The sequence below is a fragment of the Heterocephalus glaber genome, unplaced genomic scaffold, assembly GCF_053883595.1.
Source record: "Heterocephalus glaber isolate CG9 unplaced genomic scaffold, H.glaber_assembly_v1.0 deba00001479, whole genome shotgun sequence".
NCBI lineage: Eukaryota > Metazoa > Chordata > Mammalia > Rodentia > Bathyergidae > Heterocephalus > Heterocephalus glaber.
The window spans coordinates 9,715,239-9,736,972 of record NW_028258316.1 but is presented as its reverse complement, the minus strand read 5'-3'; the positions used below and the strand labels follow the sequence as shown (position 1 = coordinate 9,736,972).

Sequence of the window (21,734 nt, the reverse complement as noted above, 5' to 3'; positions counted from 1 at the left end):
CCTTATATGAATGGAGAAGATACAATGCTTTCTCCTTAAGGTGGGGAACAAGGGCAGATATGCTTACTCTTTATCTGTTCATTAAACTTTGAAACCTAGTCCCAACCAAAATAGTCTGGCAATAAAATGATACAACTAGGATAGGACTGGCACCTCAGAAGTAAAATCTTTATATGTAGATGAAATGATCATCTACAGAGAAAATACTAAGAAATCTCTAGGAGCCCCTAGAACTTGTACTTGAATTTAGCAGGATTAGAAAACACAAGGTATATATAAAAATTCAGGTCTGTGTATACTTGCTATAAATGAAGAATTGGATATTGAAATTTAAAAGTTATGTAGGAGTACAAAGGACCTAGAAAAGTTAAAAACAAAAACAAAAACAGTGTTGGAAGACGTTTAATACCTAATTTTAAGACTTCTTCTAAAGCTACAGTAATCAAGGCAGTGTTGGTGTAAGGAAAGACATATAGATCATTTGAATAAAACAGAGAATCTAGAAATAGAACCACACATACATGGTCCACTGAGTTTTGAAAGATTATTTAACATTAGCATTTTATAGAATATAAACTCAATTCAAGGGCCGAGGAAGAGAGTTTTCAGCAAACAGCACTAGAACACCTGGTATCTGTATATAAAAAATTAACCTCAACCCTTTTTTTCCATACATGAAAATAACTTGAAGGGATCTATGAATCTAAATAAGAAAGCCTAAAAGTACAAAACTTTAAGAAGAAATTATAAGGGAAAATATTTATGAATTCAGGGTAGGCAAGAACTACCTAGCATACAAAAAACATGATGTATAAAAGAAAAAAATTGATAAATAGGATTCCATCAAAATTTAGAACTTTAAATGACATCATTAAAATGAAAAGTAGTCCTTAAACAGACCATATTTACAATGCATATAACCTATGACCAGAATATATAAAGAATTCTTAGAGCTCATTAATAGACAACCCAATTAAAATGTAGACATAAGAAGATGATAAATAGCCAGTATAGCACAAGGAATGGTGTGCAACTCTAGAATCAGAAAAATACTAATCAGTACAATAATAAGATTGAATTATACACTCATCGGGGAGATGAAGTTAAAAGTTTTAAAAGCCTTGTCATGACTTTTTCTTTTTGTTGGATTCTCCCTCTTTATGTTTAATTTGTCACGCCCAATGGATTCATTCTTCTGGGTTTCCTGGGGTTGTGATCCTCATTGTCTTTTCCTAGGGTATTGTCTAAAATTTTTTGGAGTGCCGGTTTGATATTCATGAAGTTCATGAGGTGCTCTTTATCATGAAAGTATCTTATTTTTCCATCAATTTTGAAAGATAGTTTTGCAGGGTACATCAATCTGGGTTGGAGGCTGTTTTCCTTTAGGGCTTGAAATACATCACTCCAAGCTCTTCTTGCCTTGAGGGTTTACATTGAGAAGTCTGCTGTGATTCTGATGGGCTTTCCTTTGTATGCGATTTGTTTCTTTTCTCTCACTGCTTGTAGAATTTTGTTCTTCTGTTGGATTTCTGGAATCCTATTATATGCCTATGTGTAGATTTTTTTTGATCAAGGCTATTTGGAGTCCTATATGCCTCACTTATCTGTATGTCAAGTTCTTTTCCCCTCCTTGGGAAGTTTTCTGCCATCACTTCTGTGAACAGTTTTTTTATGTCATCTGCACTCGCTCCTCTTTCTTCATTGACTCTAATCAGTCTTGTTATTCTTCTTTGCATTGTCTAGCAGCTGGTGGATTGATTTCTCGTGTTCCCTTACAATTTTAAAGCAATTTTTCTTTTCCTCCTCACTAATTGCAATCTTATCTTCTATATGGGAAATTCTATCCTCACATTGGTTCATTCTGCTGCGCAGACTTTTGATGGAGTTTTTAATCTCTTGGAAATCTGTTTGTATCTGTTTTATGGATTCCATTTGTTTCCTATGTTGGGATTCCATCATGTTCCTCAGATCCTCTATTTTTTTAATCTGTGTCCTCTCTAGATTTATTAATCATGTCTTGCACTATGAGCAAAATCTTTGCTGTTATCTGAGTTATTATTTCTGATTTTATTTTTTCCAGATCCTCTTTTGTTGCCAGTTCAGAGAGTCCAGGTGGTTGAGTATCAGATTGTTCCATCTCGTTTCCCTTTGGGGTTGCTGTAGGTGATCTGGAACTGTTTTTGAGGCTTGTTTATATGTTTTCTCATTTCCATGGGGTGGGGGGGTTGCCTCTGTTGCCCACATGGCTCACCTTCACTGCCCTAGGAGCTTGGGGGAGCTTCCTTCTGGGTGCTGGGACCGGCTCACCTTCTCTGCCCTAGGAGCCTGGGATGGCAGCAGGGGAGCTTCCTTCCGGGTGCTGGGACTGGCTGAGCTTCTCTGCCCTAGGAGCCTGGGATGGAGGTGGGGAGCTTCCTTCTGGGTGCAGGGACCAGCTGAGCTTCTCTGTCCTAGAAGCCTGGGATGGAGGCGGGGAGCTTCCTTCCGGGTGCTGGGACCGGCTGAGCTTCTCTGCCCTCCAAGGTTTAGGGTTTTTAATGCGAGACCTTGGGGGAGCCGGTTTGCTTTTTGGTCCCTTGCTTTACTTCTGGCTGCGCCTGCTGGGCCCCGTTAGTTCTGCCAGTTAAGTTGCAGGAAGGCCTTGTGGGGCACAGTCAGCTGGGCATCCTGGGTGGATGTCCGGAGTCCCAGGCAGCAGCCTCGAGTCCTGGAGTGTGGCAGCCAGATGTCCCAGGTAGGGGCCTCCATTGCTAGGTGTCTGGCATCCCGGAAGGTGGTGGTCTGGAGTGGTGAGGGCAGTGGGTGAGTCCTCGGGCCCCAAACCACCGGAGGGACTGGATCTTCTTCACAGCTGGAACATGGACTCTGGACTGCTTTTTAATAGTTTTTATTTCATTTTTGGTAAACTGTCATCAACTTTCACTTCATTATTTAAGTTTTGTTATTTTTTTCCCCCATCTTCTAATTTCCTGTATTTAACAAACTTTAGGAAGAGAAGCTAGATGACCAAGCATGGTTGAACTTTGTTGAAAATAAAGACTTGGGCCAGGGATTTAGCTCAGTGGCACCATGCCTGCCTGGCAAGTGCAAGGTCCTGAGTTCAATCCCCGGTACAAAAAAAAAAGGAAAAAAGAAAAGAAAAGACTTTACATGCTGAGTTGGGGGTAGGGATAATCTTTCTGAGAAAGCAGTGACATTAAGTGCCTTTCTACCAGTGGCAGAATGAAGAATACTATGGTTCTGCTACCATTTGTATGTTACTTTGGACAAGTTGTGTAACTTTTTTGAGTGTCAGTTTACACAATAAGAAAACGGGAATAGTATCTGCCTCCTGGAGTTCTTATTAGGATTGAATAACAGTTTCAGAGTTATATAGTACATGCAGTTCAATGCCACAGAGCTCTTGCAAGAGTTAAGTGACACAAAGCCCTTGGAACACTGCCAAACTGGGGAGGTTCCTTTTGAGTTTTTTTTTTTTTACCTCCACCCAAACTTTTCCTATAAAAGGCCAGAAGGTAAATATTTTATGTGTTGTGGGGCACGAGGCAAAATTAAGGATATTTTGTAGATGCTCATATAAGTCAGAAAATAGCTTTTTTCCTCTTTTTGGGGGCTGACACTAGGGACTGAAACCAGGCAAGTGTTCCACCACTGAGTTATATTCTCAGTCCCCCGTCTCCCTTTAAAAATTTTTAATTTTACACAAGGTCTTGCTAAGTTGGCCAGGCTAGCCTCACACTTCTAATTCTACTGGAATAGTGGCTGGTGTGTACATTCTTACCTCATGGGCCACACACAAATAGGTGGTGGATTTGGTCTGTGGGTCACAGTTTGCCAATCCCCAAAGAAGTCTCTCTGGTTTATTTCCTTTCTCTTGGTTCATGCCATACAGTTGCTCACAGAAACACAAGTGCCTTTAACATTTTTATGTAGATTTGGGTTTCCTTCTGGCGTTTTCTTCCTCCAGCCTTTAACAGTTCTCATAGGGAAGGTTTAGGGGTGACAAATTCTTTGATCTTTTGATTGTCTGAAATGTCCATATTTCACCTTCAGTGTTCAAGGGGATCTCACTGAATATAGACTTTAGGTTGATAAATTTTCTTTTAGTGCAATTAGAGATGTCACTCCATTGTTGTCTGGACTGCACTGTTTCTGATGAGAAGTCAGAGATTGCTCCTATCTTGGTTCCTCTATGCAGCATTTCTTCTGTCTTTGGCTGGTTTTAAGATTTTTTTTCCTCTTTATCATTGGTCCTTAGCAATTTGATTATGAGCCTCAATGTGGTTTTCTTTATATTTATCCTGCTTAGCCTTCTTTGGGCTTCTGAAATTTGAGGTGGTTTGATATTTTAAATCTTGAGACTGCTCTATTCTTCTCATCCCTTTTTTTCCTCTTTGGGCTTCAGTCTGGACAGTTTGGATTTTTCTGTTTTACAGTTCCTTGATTATGGAACAGATTCTGAAATGGCTCCTGATGAGCCCACCCCCTGCCTTTCACACCCATGTATAATCCCCTCCTTGTCTTGTTCACGGGCTGGGCCTTGTGGCTTGCTTCTGTTGGGATGTCACTTCTGAGATCAGGTTAAGAAGGCTAGGATACCTTCCATGCTAGCACTGTATCTTTGATGAAGCCAACTGTCATCTTATGAGCTTCCCTATGGAAAGGCCTGTGTGGCAAGGAACTGGGCTCTACTGGGAAGCAGATCCTATCTCAAGTACACCTTGAAATGACCCTGACCCTGGCTGACATGTAGATTGTAGCTTTATGAGACCAGAGCCAGAGGACCAACTTGCTGGATCCCTGACCATCAACTGTAAGGTAACAAATACTATTGTTGCTTTAACTCACTAAATTCTGGGAAAAAATGTTAATGCATCAATAGATAATTCACATGCTAATCTTTTTTTCCTGGTCTTCATTTGCTCCTATTAGTGAGTTTTGATTTAGGTATTGTATTTCTTAGCTCTAGAATTTTCATTTGGTTCTTTTTAATAGCCTCCATTTCTTTCTTTTGAGTTGTTTTCAAGTCTCTCAACATATCTGTAATACCTATTTTGAAGCATACCTGTCTGCAAATTCTTTCATCCTTGTCACTTTTGGCTTTGATCAATTTTCCCCTCCTGGTTATGGGACACGTTTTCCTGCTTCTTTGCATAGTTTTTTTGTTGCTGCTGTTGTTTTGTTTGTGATATTTGTGTGTGTGTGCGCGTGTGTGCACACTAGTGGGGGTTGAACCCAAGAGGGCCTTTGTACTGAGCTACAACCCTAGCCCTTTTTAATTTTTTATTTTGAGACAGGGTCTTGCTGAATTATCCAGGTTGGCTTGAACATGCACTCCTCCCTGCCTGGCCTCTTCCAGCTCTCTCGCAGTGTGGTTCCCGTTCTACTTTCTCCCTTTCCGCTCTCTTCCCATCCCTGGCAACCTGGGAGACTGTGACACTCACCTTGGGTTCTCCCTCCCTGGAGAGCCCTGGTGGAAAGGCATTCAGTTCCCTTTAAGGGATCACAACCCTGTGCTGCGTGTTTTCCAATGTCTGAAACAGGTTTGTAAAAATATTTTGTCCAGTGTTCTAGTCATTTATGATAGAAAAGCTAATCTGGAAGTTACATATGGAAGTCTCATAAGCAATATGCATTTTGATTTTAATGGAAGTATGGCTTACTTTTTCCATGTCTATGACATTAACTTAAAATCTAGGCACCCCATTTATTTATTATGAAAATATAATTTTGAGCTTGGCAGGAGGCAAGGGAAAACAGATTTTCTCCATCATTTACCCAGCTGAGAAATCTTTCACACAGAGATTTTCAGTAGGCAACAGCCCCTGCTTTTTTACCCTCTTCTCAATTAGGGTTTCCTCTGATGTTAAAAACCAAGAAAGAATAAATTTGAGGAAATGGTAATCAAAATCTAGGAAAATGCAAATGCATGCACATTTTTCATTATGCCTACATAATTGTTTTGTTATTATGGGTCATAAAGTCCAAGTCAACAATTAAGTGGAACCTTAATAGCAAGAAGGTAGTTTCTCCCAGGAGGAGAAAAGTTGATATCCTCAAGATGTTTTCTACTCTAACAAATACCAATATTCCAATCAACACAGAGAAATTCTTTCTTATTTAATAATAAGTCCTAGGAAAAAACAAAGTTTACAGAGAATGTAAGAAAATTCTCTGAGAATATCTCAACACCAGCTACATCCCTCATATTATGTAAACATGCCCGAATGAGGAACTGTGGAACCTGACAGTGAGCAGGTGAGGTGCACTCTTATCAATGCCTAGGGCTGCTTCACCAGGCTGACCCTTCCAGAGACCACTGCACAGAAATACCTCTTTTCCAGGGCCCAGAGAGACAAGCACTCTTTTCCAGCCCCATCTATTACAGGCTGAGGATAAACAGCAACAGTAGTTTAGGAACAGGATGTTGGGTCTGCCCTGTCTCTACAACCTTGAGAAGTTCCTCACTGTGCTTCCATGTCTCTGTGCTGAGCAGCCATACGTGCTCTTGGCTGATTCCAAATTCCAGAAGCACTTTTAAATAGCCAGAGTTAGAAAGAATCACAAGCACTGATGGTAGCCCTTGGACAGAAGCAGCTGGATTTCTGGAGGGTGCAGCTGGGAGCATAAGCAGGAGTCAGGTGTCAGCTAGGTCAGTCCATGAGACACATGCTGGGGTGGCTGCATTCTCAGGGGCCTGGCCAGTGCTATCCATCCCCAGAAAACTGTTCTGGAAACACAGAGATGACCTATTTAATAGCAGATCACAGCTTGAGGTTACCTGAAACCAAACTGGGTCAGAGAACCTAAGAATGGAGATGGTATTTACTGATGCAAACTGGCACTAGGCTTATATTTTTTCTTCACCTTTATCCTGTAGTAAAGTCCAATCTCCCTTCCACACTCCAGGAAAAATTGAGGTGGTCCCCTGGTTGCCTAAACCCATCTCCGCGGCAGCTCCCTTGTTTTGGAAGAAGATGATAAATAAATCAAAACGCACTAAGCAGCACTTCCACAGGCACTCGCCTCCTTCACTGAATGTGCACCTCATCAATCACACTATTGTCTGCTTGAAAGGCGAGCCTTGTAAATGTCATATCCACTCAGGCCCAAGGAGAGGCGCATCCAAATGCAGCAAGGAGTTTTAATTGGATAGTGTAATTAAACTAAAAAACCCCAGCAGACTCCCTTTGACAGGATAGATGAAGACCCCTTTTAATAGGGCTAGGAAACATATCTGTTAAAAGGATGAGGCACTGCCTGCTCCTGATTGTGCTCCAGAGTACTCTTATGAAAAGGCAATTCAATAACTGGGGCATTTAATATGGTAGAGTCCGTTGTGTTCTGTAATCAGGCAGTACTTACCGTATTTGATCTGGAACTTAAGAAATAAGTCTCTGTCAGAGAATAAAAACCCAGCACAGCTTGCCTACCTAATGTTTGCAGTGTCCAGACCTCCTGGGAGTCAACAGAGCATGAGGTGGTCTCTACCCATCCTCGGTGACAGGACCACTGGTGTATAAAGGAGCTGCCTCATCTCTGGGGCCCGCAGCACGCCAGCGTGGCACCCCCCCCACCTCACCCTCATTCCTCTTGCAAGCGTCTGAAGACTATGACAAAATTCCTGGGTATCTCCTCTTTCAGAAACTAGAATGCTTGTCATGTCAGAAAGAGAGAGAGGGACACAGGGAGAGAGAGAATGTGTGTTCTCTGCTGGAAGTGCCTCTGTTGAATAGGAAGAAAAGAAATGGGGCGGTCAGAGGATTCAATGTACCAAGTTGATTTTAGGAATAAACCTGCCAGGGATTTAGCTCAGTGGTTTTGCCACCTGCTGTGCAAGCACAAGGACTGGAGTTCGATCTCCGGTACACCCCCCCCCCCCACAAAAAAGGAATAAACCTGAGCCCTTCTGCCACTCTCCTTGCTCTCCTTTGTTGGAAGAGGTAGTGGGAGGATGTATATACCACAGACAAACACAGACACACACACACACACACACACACACACACACACACACACACACACACACGCAGCATCCAAGGTAACAGAATTAGTAAGGACCTGTGAGGAGGTTTGTGTCTGCACAGGGCTGCCTTACAAGTAGCCTATGACAAGCTCTTTTAGAATGGACTGCTAGCATCCCCAGGACAAGGCCAGAGAGTCCAGCCTGGGGTTGACCAAGACTACCTCTGAGCTGGGGCTCAGGTGGGGTGCAGAGGTGAGATTGTAGACTTCCCCATCTATAGCTTTCTAAAAACAGTCAGATGCTTTGCTTTATTTACACAAACCTCAAAGCCAGTTTCTCTGGGCCCTCGGATTTTTCTTTTTTAAGGATGGTGAAGGGTTTGTTTGATGACTAGTTTTACTCCCCCATAAAGGCTGCTTGGAGCTCTATTTGTAAACCTTTGAACATTCTTAATATTGGTCTTTCACTATGAGTTGATGAACTCATTAAGAACATATAAGTGAATACATATAATCTATGAAAACTGGATACTGAATTAAATCATCAAATATCTTTAGGCTTAAATGAAAACTACATAAAAGCATTTCAGCCATCAATTTGGCTATCACTTCTAGCCAGTATGAATTCTGCTGGAAAAGCTATTTTCGTGCAGATGTGGAATTCAATGGGAAAGACTGACTCGTGTACCAACATCAATCAAAATGTCGACTTCCCTGGCAGCTCTCAACAGTAAGGCAGGTTCAAAGGTCACAGGATAAAGAAAAAGCCAAGCTCTGGTTCAGCTCTAATATCTCCTCGGTAGAAGTCTTGCAAAAGTACCCCCTTCTGTATTAGCGTGGCTTTCATTAATCTTCTTGCCATCTTCTTTAACTAGTCATGCAGAACCGCTCGATAGCAAGACGTATAATGGGGAAGGCCCTGTGCCTATTACCACGTTAACATTCTCTTAAGCCCCAGTGCAACAATGGAACGGGAAAGCAAAGGAAATCTGCGACTGCAGGGTGCGGTGCGGGCAATTCAATTACAGCCTGGGCTTACCTATGTACTTCTGACCCACAAAACACAAGAGGCCTTTGTGTCTAACTGGCTTGGCCATTAAGGTGGCTGAAGATCACAACAATGCTGATCTTTTCTATTTAAGCTAAATCAATGTGGACAAATCATTATTCAGCAGCTTTAATTTAATTAGTAAATTAAATACACTACTTTACAGATCTTGTCAAGTACTTATGAAAAGAAAGATTCATTTAAGCAGGAGGTCACCAATAAGCCCAGCTAATTTAACTCATAGCCTTAACTGAATCTCATCTCAAATATCCAGTAGGTCCTATTCACTAGGGCTTAACAGTCTACACATGGTGGTTAACTTATAACCCCGAAGAGTTCCTATTTTGTGTCCAAACAGTGCTTTGGACAAAAACAAAACAAAACAAAACAAATCCTCCAACATAACCACCATCAACAGAATCAGATTTCCTTTACATTATACTATTGCAATAGAATGTAATTAGGTTACCTCTATTACGTTGCTTCCTTAAGATTTTATATCATCTATACTTAATTGAGATACAGTGCTCTTTTCAGCTATAAAGATGACAGCTACTTTATTAAGGTTTAAATCTGATTTCTTAATGATAGGCTGCTTCCTTTAAAGACTCTGAACCCACACAGCTTCTCTTGCTGAGACTGGACCTGGCTCTGGTGAGCCTGGTACTTACACTGCCCGCATCTCTGATGGGTACAAGTTTCACAGAAAGGGCCCTGGCTTTTGTTTCAGCCTGGAATTTGAGGCCAGTTCAAAGGACAGTCTACAGCATCCAAAGCCTGTGTCTGGGCCTGTGTAAGGACGAAAAATGATTTCTATAACACAATGTAACCAATGTATATGCTGTACATATTCTTAAATTGGTTAAAAGGAGTTAAAATTGATTCATCTTTTAAGAGGTTTGTGACACCCTTCAAAATAGCAAAAGATATCTGAAGGAATGGTAAACAGACTGAGAAATCACTGATTTGAATAATATGGCTATATATTTTTCTCCTTAAATCTAGAAAGACAGAAATTGTTCTTAATTTCTCAGGTATTATGATACACAGATTTTCTGAGCTCTTTTAAGAGTTCATATTTAGATATACAATTTTTTAAAAAAAGGTATGTATCTATCTAGTCATTAAGTTCCAGGTCCTTAAACACTCACAGGGACAGAGCAATAAATCTTCCTGCTGAGAACCTGGCCTAAGAGGGAGGAGCAGTGGGGAAAGGAACAAGAGCCACAGAACTGATATTTATGAAGTCTGGGCCTCTCTGGTTCCACAATATATGTAATTATGTGTTTCACTGCAGGCACTCTAATGCTTGGTCCCTCTGCCAAGTCAGCTATTCAAACACTTTTAGGATACGGCATCAATTAAACCTGAGTTGTGTTCCTTATGACGACCAAATTAATGGTTTGACAGCAGGCTTCTCAATAAACACTGCAAACTGGCCATATTCAAAGGGTTTAAAAACCATTTCTTTTCTGTTCAAAATTCTGACAAACACATCTCAAGTAAGACTAGGGACAACTTCATTATCCTCCCAACACTTAATGCCTTTTTGTAAAGAAGGCTGTTTAATAACACGTCTGCTCTGTTTTCACAACTAAATTATTCCAGTTGGTCACACGTTCCAGTCTTCAGCAAGACACTTGTGTTACGAGAGATAAAAACATGAAAAAGGAAATATATTGCAGAAATCAAAAACCTTATCTACTTCTAGACTTTCTCTCTTTGCCATAATTCATTCAAGAAGGCCCCGAGAATAATTTTTGATGTAAACTCAGCTACAAACATACATCACCATGCTGATAAAAATCACAGGCTAAACTTATGAAATATAGTGACTTTCATTTCTTTAGTGCTGTTAAAATAACTTTTTTCTAAGGTTCAACAGACACAAAAGATAAAAAGGGTTACCATTAATTCTTTAAAAAAAAGAAAGAAAGAAAAAAAGCAGCAGCCCCATAGATTAATTCTGTGGTCTGATGATGGCCTGAGGGTGAACTTTTTAGATTAAGTCACTGAATTAATTTGGTGAGGATACTGGAAATCCTAGAAACACAGCATCAATCTGATTCATTCCACACATCTTTGTTTGGGCACTTTACAACATAAATTATGTTGAATAACTGGTGGTTTCTAAATTCTGGGCTCGTCCAGTTCAGTTCCAAGTGAGCAAGCTGAGGCCACCTCTGCAGATGCAGTGCTAGGGACAGAGGGTGGGCAGGGGCGCCGGGTAGTCAGTTCAGTGGGGATGGGCAGAGCACAGACAGGTGATACACAGTGGGTGTACAGACTCTGGAAACTCCTGGGGGAAAGTGAACAGAGAAGGCCTGGCCCTGGAGCTGGCTCTTGGGAAATGAGTGGGCCGAGTGTAGCAATGTCCAGAAGTTAGAGAGGGCAGGTTGGGTGGAAGATGTATTTCAGGCAGTGGAACAGCAGAAGGAGAGCGCAGTGTGTGCAATCAGTTCACAGTGACTGGCCCAAATCTGAACTAGACTTTTATTCTATAAGCCTGTAAATCTTAAAAATATACATTTTAAAGCAGCAGCAAAATCCTTTTATTTGTGAACTTAAACGCAGAATTCCAAAATAGAAAAAAGTAGAGCTCCTTTGGTTGAAGGGGAGCCCTTCTGTGCGTACACACGTACATGTGTACAAACACACACACACACAAACACACACCCCTCAAGTCCCTCAAACCCTCAGGCTTGGGCATGAAGTTTGAAAAGCACTGCTGGAAGAGACAGGGACCAGGGACTCGGGAAATGTTTATGGGGCAGTGAGCCTGTTCCTTCAGAAAAGTGTCACAATTTCTACATGTCTGGAGCCAGAGGGAGAGAAAAGAAAACCTCTGTAAGACCCATGTGCACAGTTTTTATACTGAACCACTGGTACATCTGAAAGTAAGACAAAAGACTCCTAAGAGGCTGTCAGCACTGACATAGCAGGGCCTGTGTCTGCTCTGTACCCTCAACACTGGGAATGTGGCCTCCCAAACACAAGTGTAATAGCTACTTCTTGACTGACTGATCCCATGGGGGGCGGTGAGTGGTGGCTGGCTGGGTGTGTTGCATCCACACCTCCCAGTACCTCAGCTGCAGCTTTCTGTGACACAGTGGACAGCTGGTGTGGATGTGAGGGACACCTGAAACGGGCCTCTGTTCTTCCTTGACCCTTCCACCCAGCTGCTCTCTCTGCACAACATGCGTGGAATCCCCTTTCTCTCCTCAGAGACAGGGAGAAGTTACAAAATGCTGCTCTCCAAACTGTCCTCAGTTCTTGGGAAGACACGAGAACAAAGCCATCTTGACTGGCAGATGGGCTGGAGTGGGTGGGGTTGGGAAGATGATTCCCAAAGCAGTGGCAGCCCAGCAGCCTTGTACCCCAGCCCAGAGCAGCAGGCGGTTTTCCCTTGGCCTCCTCTGGGGTCATCCTGCAGAGCTGGAGCCTCGCTGGGACCATGGGGATGGTGGGAAGGGGTGGGGATGACCTTACTCCTTCCTTTTTCCCTCTATGTTCTCCCTTCTTGCCAAGCTGAAGGCTGAGTTGAAAGGAGAATATGTAGCCCAGCATAGCTGGATTTGACAAATGAAACACTCACCCACAAATGAGCCCTGTGGATGTGCCCAGCCTGTGAGCCCCCAGCTCATCAGGCCCCACTTCAATCAGTGTTAGCTCAGAAACCTGAACCACATTATAAACACCTGCTGACCTTTACACTTCTGATTGTCCCTTCTGAATATGTAATTCCTTGCAACACTTGCTCTCAAATTTTGTGGATACTGAACATATAGCATTAACAAAAATTAGATGCTCAGTTTATACCTCAAGTTACCGAATGAGAATCTACTGTGGTGGGCTTTGGGTAACTGAATTTTGAACAGATTCCACAAGTAATGCTGATAGGTTTTAGAGTCTAAGAACCAATGCCTTACATTCCTCTCTTTTCTAGATAACTAATAAAATCCTTTTGTAGTTTAAAAATTTTTCTTCCATGGACGAATTTCAATGTGATATATATGTACTTTGTGTCCCTTGATAGGACAAGAGTCCTAAAAGTAATTAACTGATTAATCTAGATACTATACTCAATTACTTAACTGCAAAAATATAATATGCCAAAATATACAACCAAACTGAATCTACTTTGATAATTTAAGTGGAGGAATGCCAACCCAGCAGTGATCTCTTCTTTAGGACCAGGCAGAAGTTTAATTATGAGCTGGTAGGTCACGCAGCTGCCAATAATCTGAGGGGTGTTGACACTTCCGGCATGATGGATGCTCAAGAAATGCCACAAGAAATCCCCCAGCTTCCTTGATCTGATGTGCAAGGAAAGTAGATCCAGCTCTGATGGGTTAGGTCCCCCATACAGGAAGGAGACAGGGGCACAGAGTGAAATGAAGGCTCTTCGGAGTATAGATTCCCAGCAGGAATCTGCCCCGGTGCCCCAGCCCCCAGGGAAGGGCAGTGAGGTTCTGTGCTGCCATTGAGATGGAGCAGGATGGGGGCTCATGTCAGGCTCTGGGCACCATAATACAGTCCCGTTTGATTAAAAGAAATTTCTGGTAATGAATTAAATAGACCCAAGGAAAAAAGGACACGGTGGCAATATATTCTCTTGGCACCCAGCACGCAGAGGGGAAGAGAGGGTAAAGAGAGAAAGGAGACATAAATAAAAGGGACTACTCACTGGGGCTTTTTTCTTCAGCAAGGTCACAGGCACAGAGCAGGTCAGAATCGATTGAGATGGGTTTCTGTTTAATCCAAAACTTAGTGCTGGCTTTCTGATTCGTAACGGGGTCTATCTCGACTTTGTCTCCAGAGATACCTGTAAGGCCAAGAAGAGGACAAAAAAGAAGCACAAGAAGTAAAAGCTGTAAGTGATTTCAATGTGCTCATTTGGCTGCTTTATAGCCACTAAGCTAGACGAACATGAGGTCGCCCTAGGGCTGAGGAATGCTAGGGACTCAGGACTGACAGAATCCAAGTGGCACATGAAAGCTGCACAGGCTGCTTCCCCGAGTGGCTGAGCTGTGGGGGGATAACCCAAAACTGTATGAAAAGGACTGAGAAACACGATTTCTTAGACATAACACTGATGCAATAGAGAATTTACATACATGTTGGTAACTACACGACTGTACTTTGTAATGAAATAAACTACAGGGCCAGGGATTTAGCTCAGTGGTTCTGCTGCCTGCCTTGCAAGCGCAAGGTCCCGAGTTCGATCCCTGGTACCAAAAAAAAAAAAAAGAAAAAAGAAATAAACTATAATACACTGATTTAAAATTAGTTTTGAGGGCTGGGGACTTAGCTCAGTGGTTTCGCTACCTGCCTCACAAGCACAAGGTCCTGAGTTCGATCCCTGGTACCAAAAAAAACCCCCTGGTTTTGACCAATGTTTTTTTTCCCCTTTTCTTAAGAAGATCTGGGGTGGAAGATTAACATCATGTATGCCTTAACAGTGAAGCTACCAGTGAAGTTTCTGATTTGAAAAAACTGTACATACTAAAAATAGGAGAAAAAGCTCTCTCGTCCCTTCTATGACACTAAATAATTATCCAAGCTACATGTAAGGAAAGTCACAGGAAGATCACAGGTTCTGTTATACAGAACCTTTCAAATTCAAGTCTTGGGGCTCAGCCTTGCCTGTGGAACTCGCTTTTCTGCTGAGGGAGACTCAAACCTGGGTGTGAGCTTTATACAACAAAGACTTCAGAGCAGGAAGCCAGAATGTTAAATTCCGACCCTTCAGGTTTTATTTTCAGGGTCATGAAAGACAGCACGGTGCAGTGTAACTGGAAATAGGGTGTTTGCAGAGCAGAGGCAGCGCCAGGCACAGGAGGGACCCTGGGACGGGTGTGGACATGCAGAGCAATGCTCTCTTGGTATTTCAGGGAAGCACTTGCTCACCTGACACCGTCTAGCCCAGATGTGCTACTTTCCCTCTTCTGCTGAAAACTGAGGAATCTGTTGATGAAGTGAGACAAAAATCTCTAATATGCCTTCTGGAGTGAGCCCCATATGGAACCTTAAAGGTAATTACTTTTAGGCCATAGTTTAAAGGTTAGGGTCAAAGTTAAAAAAAAAAAAAAGGCAAAGTGAAATAAAGATATAAGAAATGATTAAAATAATAAAATATACATACTGTAATAGAAAAGGTAATCAGGGTTAACATATTTCATCCCACGGATCCCACTTAGAAATTTTTGAACAAATGTAAAAAAAAACTTAGTAAGCCAAAAGAAGCAGATAAAAATAACAGTTAATTAATGCCCCCCTCCAAGAAAACAGACACAAACAACAGTCATGGTCTAACAGTAAATTTAAAATTAAAAATATAAACACAAGCCTAGTGATTTGGTTTGCTACATACTGAACTCATTTGTTTTATTTTATGGGTAGATGGATTCCAAATCCAAGGCAAACAAAGGCAGAAAGAAGCCTGTGTATAGACATACGTAAGCAGACTGTCTTCAGGGCAGACAATGCAGAAAGGGCTGCTAAACCCTGGTCATCACCTGTGGTCTCTGGGAAAGACGAACAACTGTGGTTTTAAGAAAAAAAATTTATTTTTATTTTTTGACTTTTATTACTTGTGTGTGTGTTTAATCGAATGCTGGGATTTGTCATTAGATAAATTTTAGGAACATCGTATTTCAATTAGGCATAGTGTCATAAGTCCAACTGACTCTGGACTCTCAGGTCTAGATGATTTCAGGAGGGTGAGAATGTATCAGGAGACCAATTTTATTACATTTCACTTAAAATAGATTACAATTACCCAGTTGCACTTATGCCTCCAATTTGGTCATTAATTGTTAAAGATCTAGACACTGCTATAGTTCTCTGAAAGAAGAAAAGTACATAAGCCGAGGTTGTTGGTTAATGTGTGCACATTCACTTCCCCTTCTTTATTCTGCGTCTTACTTTTTTTTTCTGCTTCTTATTTTGACATTTATAAAAGTCAAAACGAGCAGAACAAAATAAATGTGCATATCTCTTATGTGGAAATAAACTGTGTCCCACATTCCTCTTTCTCTGAAAGAGAGAGAGAAAAAAATCGAGAGAGTTTAAAATTTTGTTCTATGGCCCTACAACTCCTGAAGCTGTAGTCAGTCAATATTGTTAATGTACCTTGTTAATTTGATAGGATTTGTCAGGTAACTCCACTGGAAAATTATATAAAACTGTTCCAGATGAAAAGATGATAGTGACATGAATTAAAGTGATAGAACAATAGTGGAATATAAACCAGAAATGACACCCAAAGTGGCTGTTGATTTATTGCCGTACTGAGTTTGGTTCTGGGCTCCCATGTATATTAGTGCTACAAATCTGGGTCCATTTAGCAGAGGGTTGCTCATACATACATCACCAGCTCCCGCGCCAAGCCAAGGTCACTCCCCATGGCATCAATCTTTTCAACAAAGCCCACTTCACAAAGCAGGACTTTTGTAACCATCTCAGATGTAACAGACTCACGTCCTCTTTCATCTTTCTTTTATCATGTAAAGTACACTTTAACTTCTATTATTTTTATCTGCAAATTGTTACTGTATAGTTCATCCATTACAGGCTGTATCTCTGCATCAGCAAGGCCCCAAGAACAATTTCCCAATGACGCCCTTTCCTGGGGTGACTGCACAGCCACTGTTCACTGAGGGGAACCCCGAGACTGGGACCTGGGAATGGAGATGTGGGAGATGGATGCAGTAGGTTGAAGTGAGCAGATAGGTACAACACTGTTTAAGCAGCTGGTGTGTTCCACAAAAAACACATGTAAATCGCATTTTTTCCCCGAATCAAATCACATTTTTCCACTGACTTCTAGTTCTAGTGACACTTTATCTTCATTTTGGATTGATCTGTAATTGGCAGGGGCTTCCAACACTTCAGTTTTAAGTTTCTCTGTCCCACAGGCTTTCAGTCAAGTAGTTAATGATCTGTAAAACACTCAACTGCCTCGAGGAGTCACTATTTAAAAGAACCTGTAGGGGAATCTTTCCTGATGGGAAGAATCCTTTGTACATGAAATAATCTCACTTTCCTCCAGACCAACCTACACCTACGTGAGTCTCAGTTTCTCAGAGGCCTATCTACGCCTGCTGGACAAGCAGCACACACCTGGGGTGGCTCTGCACAAGCTCACTCTGCTGAGCTTTGCAGAAAGGAAGTCCAAGAGTCCAGCCTGGAGCCAAAAGGAGAACTCTCTCGTTCTGGCCTGAGAGCTCTAGCTCTTCATGTGGTTGGAAGAAAGATTAGGAGGCTGTATCATAGTCCAGGCCAGGGACAGGGACTCTGGGGGTGGGAGAGGAGGCCATGGAAGCCAGGCTGGTGGGATTCTAAGTGGAGAAGTCAAGCAGTGTGACCACGGCCCGCCTGTCACTGCCGCCTCTTGAGTGCTAAGAGTAGGGGTGAGTTAGGCGGACAGGGGACGAGCCAGGGGCCAGAAGCAGCGCTGCCTCCTGTGACAGTGGAGCACTGAGAAGAGGACTGCTGAAGGCATGGTCCTTGTGGCTCCTTTTCCTCAAGGCCAAGGCCCAGGCACAGAGCAAAGCTGCAACCCTGGCAGGCTCCCTGCTGTCCTCCTTCAGCAGGGTCCCCATGAGGAACTGGGGAATCGAGGAATCGGCAAATGAGCAGGACAGGTAGGACGCTAACTATAGACACCACTCATCAAGGGCCTGCAGCTTTTTGACACAACCAACATTCACTGGCACCACCTATGTACCAGCATGGCTAAAAGGCCACTGTGAGCCCTGATTCAAATTTCCTATCAACTCTATCAAGTTGGTCACTGTGTTCACCCCTATTTTATAGGTGAAGAAACAAACACAAGGAGGTTAAATAACTTGCTCAAGACCAGCTAGCTCCTAAGCAGCAAAGCTGGACTCTGAACCCAGGAAGTCTGGTTCCAGAACCCGTCCTCTCAGCCTCCGTCCTGTTCTGCAAGAATGGTGCAGGGTGTTGCCTATAACACACTCTATGAGAGGGGAGGGTGCTTGTCTCAGGTCAGGGGCTGTGAAGGGGGAAACCATTTTTCAGATCCAGGGCTGTCAGGCTCCCAAGTCCTGGGACCACATGATCCATCTACTTTACTGAGGAAGGCCGCATTAATGAGACTACCCAAGTGGTCTTCAGATTCCTCTCTCCATTTTCACTGAGGAAAGAGTCAGTGTTCAGGTGTGTCAACAAATGCACACATCTATTTCTGCTCATATGTGGCAAACCCGAGCATGAAATCCGGTCAATATTCTTCCTTTTGATCACTGTGCATGGTTTTGCTAGGCTAACATTTTCACGTAAAGTTCCTGAAGGAAAGACAGAGGCATTCCTTAAAGTGTCATTTATACATTATTTTAAGTAACTCAAATTATGAATGTATTTCTAAGGAAGTAAGGGAAGCTGACTCGTTACATTTACATTTCCCCACATTAAATAGCCAACAAGAAAGGAATAGTTAATCCAGCCATCATGGCATACAACATAACTAGGGAAAATTATGGATAAGAAAAGTGTGGGCATGTGCCAAGTCAGCCAAGTCCTAGCACTTGAGAGGCTGCAGCAGGAGGACTGAGTTCAATGCCAGCCTGAATTACATAGTGAGATCCTGTCTCATAAAGTCTTACTTAGAAAAATCTTTTTTTTGCCTCTGGGCTGAGGATCAAACCCAGGGTCTTGTGCATGCCAGACAAGCACTGTACCACTGAGCTGCATCCCCAGCCCAGCAATCATTTACAAAGCTGACAGGTTTTTAGGTTTCCCCTTCAGAATTCAGTTCCCTTTCCCAGTTTTTAAAATGTACAGAGGATGAGCATCTGAATTCTGTGATTGACAATCATGAAGAGGGACCCTGGATTGACAAACACTTCTGTCTAGCAGTTCTCAAGCACCAAGAGGCCAAGCTGCTGGGAAGGGAAGCTCCTGTGAGCTCCTTACACCCAACTTGGTGCCACTGTTAAACATGATGCCCAGCAGGCTTCCCTCTATCAGCCCTGGCAGGTGAGGAAGAAGAGCAAGGGGCTGTCTGCGAGTGGCCAAGGTTGGCCCTTCCTTGGAAACAAGGGAGGCCATTTGTCTTCTTTACCCACTCTCCTCCCCTACCCACTTATCCATCGCCATCCGTCATGACCTTTTCATGCTCCCACTTCTGACAGCTTCCAGATACAGTGAGTCAAACTTCACTGGAAGCAAACTATCACACCAACTGTCAAAGCAGAAAACATTGCCTGATTGCTGTCCTACATCAATGCCAGCATATAAATCCTTCCTTAACAAGACAGCTCAAAATAAACAAAACACAACTCTAATGTATATACAACTCTCCAGGGAAACTACTTGTGGATGGCTTTTGAGATATTACAAGGGGATCCTCCTCTGTTTTAACTAACCAAAAGATTTCCATAAAAGGCAATCAGCACCTAGCTCACCTTTTGCCTACACAGATGGAGGAATAGCCACTTTGGGCAGCCCCTGAGCTAGGTCTTTACTGAGCACTTACAACAGCTCTACTGGGAAGACAGCAAGGGTTAGCCCTTTTTGTATTTAAAGGCAGCAGGGCAGAAAGGTCAGGGACAGGGAGTGTGGAGCCAGAAAGTCCCGAGTTCAAATATCAACTTTCCTACTTCCTAATGATGTGATTTTGGGCAAACTGTTATTAAACGTAGATGATAAATACATACCTCAAGGGCTTGTTGTGAGGATTAAGAAAAATAAGGAATGAAAGATGCTGGCAACACTTTCTGGTACATAGTTAGTGAGCCCTGCTTCTTCTAGTGACTGGTACTATCTGGAGTCAGGCACTGCACTGAGGGATGTGGCAGACTCAATGACAAGGGTCAGGACCACAGAGCCCAGGGAGCCATGTAAGGGTGTGGACAAGGCTCTCTTTACCCTAGGCTTGGACATCAGGGACCTGCTCTCCATCTGGGAGTCTGGGAAGCACCAGGACTCAGAACGACTGTCTAGCTGGGGAATCCAATGCCCTGATCCCCAAGAATCCTCCCCAATACCTCCCGTCACCAAGCACCACTGGGCATGCCTCTCCCTGCAACTTCTAAGATCTCATCAGGAAGAACATGCTGGGTGGAGTTGTGGAAACATCTGTGCTGGGGAATGCCCATGCCATCAGTTCAGTAGCTTATTAGTTTGGAGATGAAGATTTTGCCAGCACATTCCCACTTCTGTTATCCTGGGTAAAGAAACTTCTTCCTCAGTGAACCTGAGCTTCCTCTCCTGTAAAATGGGGGTAACAATAGTACCAACACCCACATGCTAAGTGCATAAACCACTTAGCACACACTAGTCCACAGTAAGAAGTCACGGCTATGCAAGTCATGACTAAAGGTCACCTTGGGAAGATGAAAGGACATACCTGCACAGGGTGAATGAATCCAGTGAGCCAAGTGCAAAGCTGCGGTCAAAGTCTAGGCCTAGCTAAGTCTAGAATGTGTCCCCACCTGCCAGGCGCTTCTGATTGTCCCAGGGGACAAAGCTTGACTCTCGGGGAGGCACGCTTGCCCTGAGGCCCACTTAAAATTACTGCTCTAGGAAACTAAAACAATACTGGCAAAAATGAGGGCATTTAACACTCCATCTTTCAGTATATTTCCTGAGTTACTGTTTACTTGATTAGACATCATGAGCTGTGGTTCATTCATCAATTTCCTACAACTTTGAATCTAAGACTACAAAAGCCCCACTGCTGTTAAATCCAGGAGTAGCTCTTTATACAATTCTACAATCCTCTTGTCTTCAGGTTACCTAGAGCCTATGAAAGCCTGGAAAAGCCTCCGGGGAGTGTCACTGAACAACTCTTGGCCAGAGTGGATTTTGCTGAATATACACAGCCAATCGATAGCATCCACAGAGCAGTCAGGGAAGTCTTTGAAAGTTGCCTGAATTTACACACAGGATCAGACACACAGGCTGTTTGAGCTTAATGAGACCTCAGAGATCACCTAGTCTGGGGCTTTCATTCTCCATATGAAGAAATTGAGGCTCAGGGCTGGGACATGACTTGTCTGATGTCACCCATTAATGACAGAGCTATAACCATAATTCATATCTCCATAGGACCAGGTCAGGGCTTAAACAGATCAGTGCTCCTGCCTTGCTATGCATTTCTGTTTGGATAGTGGGTCTATTTACACACTGGTCAAATGTGACACAGTATAAAAAGCAACCTCCAGCAATGTTAGGCACCCAAAATAGAGGACAAAACCGTATTTTAAAATGAAGTCCAGAAGAGCCTTACTATCTTGAGATCAATAAGGATGCTGGGCTGCAGGATCACTGGTTCCAATCAAGAGACCAATCATCCCAAACTGTCTGGGAACCACAGTTAAAAGCTGCCAATGCCATTGTGTGGCCTGTAAGCAACTCAGTGATAGGTGGAAGCGCACCTAACCAGACTGTGGCCCTTGGCACACAAACTAGGCATGGCGGCCATTACCAACCTGACTGGAGTTGGTATATGAAATGAAACCTTTCTTTCTTCTCTAAAATACGTGGAATGGTACTTGATACTTTCGATAAATAACTACTGTAATCATAAGCATTATGATTACACATAGATTGTTTTGTGAAGAGATAATGGAGGTAATGGTTGAGATTATTTTATATCCTTTATCTGCAAGCCCTGTGTAGAATCAGTATATCCTATGCAGAATTGTGTTAGGTTATATACACAATTATGCCACATGGACTTCATGGCATGTCA

General features: G+C 42.7%; 1 protein-coding gene across 22 annotated transcripts in view; it reads right to left on the bottom strand.

Moving 5' to 3' along the window:
- The window catches only part of Mapkap1 (MAPK associated protein 1), a 233,563-nt gene that overhangs the window by 14,570 nt on the left and 197,259 nt on the right, over nt 1-21,734 (bottom strand). For 20 of the 22 annotated variants that reach the window (XM_021262056.2, XM_004849373.3, XM_087183202.1 and 17 more), the window contains one exon: nt 13,701-13,838. In XM_021262056.2, coding sequence (XP_021117715.1) covers nt 13,701-13,838 — 138 coding nt within the window. Of the gene's footprint in view, nt 1-9,684; nt 9,803-13,700; nt 13,839-21,734 lie in introns of all 22 variants that reach the window. The other 2 variants (XM_087183200.1, XM_087183196.1) reach the window with 1 other exon arrangement.